This window comes from Mizuhopecten yessoensis, unplaced genomic scaffold, assembly GCF_002113885.1.
Source record: "Mizuhopecten yessoensis strain PY_sf001 unplaced genomic scaffold, ASM211388v2 scaffold2329, whole genome shotgun sequence".
In the NCBI taxonomy this organism is placed as follows: Eukaryota; Metazoa; Mollusca; class Bivalvia; order Pectinida; family Pectinidae; genus Mizuhopecten; species Mizuhopecten yessoensis.
The window spans coordinates 7,402,682-7,406,307 of record NW_018404492.1 but is presented as its reverse complement, the minus strand read 5'-3'; the positions used below and the strand labels follow the sequence as shown (position 1 = coordinate 7,406,307).

Here is a 3,626-nt window from a genome sequence, read left to right as displayed (position 1 = left end):
TATAGTTTATATAGGGAAATAACACTTTTCGGTATATATTTTATCCATTTTCAGCAGAAAATTGCTCAAACTTAGTCAGAATCATCTTGGGTAAATGAGAGTTTTACTTTGTAAAATTAGGATTCCTGCCCCATCCCCAGGGGCTAGGGCGGGGCCCCAAAGGGAACATTTACCAATATTTTCAAATTCTTATCCATTGATGACATGACAAGTATTGTATTTCACTTAGTTTACATGCTGATTTCCACATCACATCTAAACAATAAAATAAAGCTACCAGTATCTATGATATAACTCAGGTGACCGCTAAGGCCCTTGGGCCTCTTGTATTACTTAAAGCTTTAATAGGTAGACTAGACATTTAATTTACTGCTGGCTTTAAACAATGCACAGTGTATACTGGTGTTGTTTCATGATACATGTACAGCAATATTGTTAGCATGATCCAGATGTATGTATTTTGAATAATCAGGTGATTGATGAGTTAGAGGAGAAGATGGGCCAAGGAGGGAACATTGTCGACTATCACAGCTGCGAGTTCTTCCCAGAGAGGTGGTTTGACATAGTCTTTGTGCTAAGGACAGACAACTCTATCCTCTATGACAGATTAGAAAGCAGGTACATGTAAATGTGATTACAGCAGGATATCTATTTTGCTTCTAGCTGTACTCTATCTTATTCTTTATACAATAACAAAAAGTCAAAACAGAGCTTTTAAGTGTTGTGTTAAATTTTCTATTAATCATATGTTTCAAATTTAAGACAATTCACAAGAAGTTGTGACAGCTGTTAATTTTAAGATCAACTGGATCCAATCATTATGTCAACTGATGAATATCTGTTTATACATTCAGTATCAAGACGATATTTTATTTTTCATACACAGACAATCAACTTGTAAAATCTGAAAAATTGTATTTCTTAAGATTTTCAACAGAAAAGTGCCCGATTTAAAGATTTGAATGCAGTGTTTTACCACATGATAAGTCGATGGTCTTCTGTGATAAGAATCTTGCCCCATTTAAAATAGTTTTACTGTTGATAATCTTGAAACAGGCAGTTTCTGCAGTCTAATGTTACAAATGTTTAGAATTATTGTTTGATGAAAGATGTTTACCATTCAATTTGTATTTTACAATTCAGGGGTTATACAGGGAAGAAACTAGAGGACAATGTGCAGTGTGAAATATTCCAAACTATCTTAGAGGAAGCTAGAGACTCATATAAAGAAGAAATTGTTCATGAACTCTTCAGTAACACACCAGAAGAACTAGAAGATAACTTAGAGAAAGTGTTATCTTGGATAGAACATTGGAAGGCCACCCACTAGTAACAAAATATTCCTAGTGGTAATTTGTTGTGTACATTGTTTTTAGTGACAGTGCAGTTTGTGTATCCCTTCCATTTCGTGTACAGGAGAACCAAGTCGACCTTGCTTTAAAGTTGGCTTTCCAAATTTTGTAGAGCTAAAAGCACTTTAATCTCTGCAATGAATATATGTTCCAACTTTATCATGTTTAGTAAGTTTCCTAGTCTGTAGATATTTAAACGCTTGTTTACCTCGATTCTATAGAATAAGTCCCTGTTGAGTTGGAGTTGGTGGAGTTGCTTTAGTGTTTGTCAGCTTGGTAAGAGATTACTTTAGTGGGGCAAAATGGACCCTGAGGAATTTCTGTTTAAATCTGTTAATATATACATGTTAAAATGGACATCTGAAGATTTTCTAACTTGTTTTATAGAGATATGTACTATGAAAGAGATACATTTACTTGCTGAAGTCACTTGAGGCACCTTTCCTGTCAACTCATTATTTTCCAGTGAACTAAATCATTAGTTATGTTTGTTTTCATAACTTTCAAACAAAAGTTTCATTACTAACTATAGGTTCCACTGTAGTTCAATTTATATGTTCAAAAACATATATGTGAATGTAATGGTGAAGGGATCATCAAATATATAACATGATGGATAAGTGAGGTGCGACTCCTTTGTTAAGGCTACTTAACCAGTGTAGACATTTGTTTTACTACTTGTTGTACTAGATGTACTAAGGCCAGACAAAAAATATATGTGTTTCCTGTTAACATAATTGAAGTTTGGGAAGGTAGGTAGGTAACCGATTTTATTAAAAAAAAAAGATTTTATTTGGTTCATATAGGAGACTGCCCCGAGAGTGATCTTGACTTTAACAGTGCTTCTTTGAAAATTGTCTTCAAAGTTCAGGGTAGGCACAACAAATAAGGGTAGGTAGAGTTACCGGAAACACCTAATATTTTGTGTTTTGCCTAATAATTTTGTTCTACAGGGGATATAATTTACATAATGGTAATTGAACCAAAAGACTAAAAGTTGGTTCTGTGTAACTTAAATTTCTGAAAATAAAATTTACTATAAATATTGGTTATGCATGTTTTTAGAACATGATTCATTTTGTGTCTTTGAGATTTTATTAATTTTATAAGATACTACATCTTTCCTTCAAAAAATGATTTGAATTGAAAAAAAGATTATTTGTTAGAGGCATGGGCTTTATACATTGTAATAAAATATTTTACATGACATGCTTTATTTATACACTTTTGATTAGATTTCCATGAAGTGTCAATCATAATAGAACTATGCATTCTTCATAAGAATTGGAACTCTGAGTTTCAACTTGTACCTAATACAATTAAGGTACATGTATATAACTGTGCAATGGGATATCTTGTATGAACGTTTCGTCAATCTCTTATCTAGTCCACAGTTTCAGTCAGTCTAGAATGCCATTTAAATCTGCTGTTTGGTATTTAGAGAGACAAAATAATACATCATGTAAAACACAATTATGATGTACATTCTTTTCACATTAAAAATATTCTTGAAAAAATATACTGCCTTTGGAAATTATCATTGATGATAAGAAATTGTTTTCCTATTGGTGTGATTCCCAACTGCTGTATGCACTACACATTTTGACTGTTAACTAAGACATCAATACACCTGTAAAATAATATCTCTTTTTAGCTCATGCATTACCTCCCTTAGGTTTTAAGTTGCAGCAAAATTCTTATATTCTATTAGGTGTTAAATTATAAATGTGTAACAAAATGGAAATTATAAATTTGTAACAAAATGGAAATTTTAGAGGAATTGTTCATGTATTGGAAGATTACGTTATTATGTGATTAAAAAATTGAGCTTGGTTAATTTAGCCACCAGTAATCTGGTTGTCACACTACTCAGCGAGTGTTTTGGAGGACAGAATAATCTTTTTCCATTAAAATATATCTCAGGAATGTAGCACTTTCACAATCATATAAGTTTAATTGTGAAAAATCTGATGGTATATAAGTATATGACACATTCTTCTGATATTTTGAATCTGATCTAATCAAAATTGCATACCTGTATACCATAACATTTTATACTCAAATAACAAAATGTTAAATAGGAAAGAATACCATTGGTCATTGCAACTGTTTCACTGAGAAAGAGTTCTTTGCCATCTGTTTTACCGTTATGCTCTTACGTTATTAGCTATATATATATATATATTTATTAGTGTGCATGTTATGAGGTACCTGGCAGGTGCAGATTGTTATTGAATCCATAGTTTTACCTTTTGATAAAGAATAAGGACAGTC

The 3,626-nt window shown here is 32.0% G+C and overlaps 1 protein-coding gene across 1 annotated transcript in view; it reads left to right on the top strand.

Moving 5' to 3' along the window:
- LOC110445708 (adenylate kinase isoenzyme 6-like) overlaps positions 1-3,626 on the top strand; it is a 10,419-nt gene extending 6,793 nt beyond the window's left edge. Inside the window, exons 3-4 of the mRNA XM_021490485.1 lie at positions 473-618; positions 1,144-3,626. Of these exons, the coding sequence (XP_021346160.1) occupies positions 473-618; positions 1,144-1,330 (333 nt within the window). The 3' untranslated portion in view covers positions 1,331-3,626. The remainder of the gene's footprint in view (positions 1-472; positions 619-1,143) is intronic.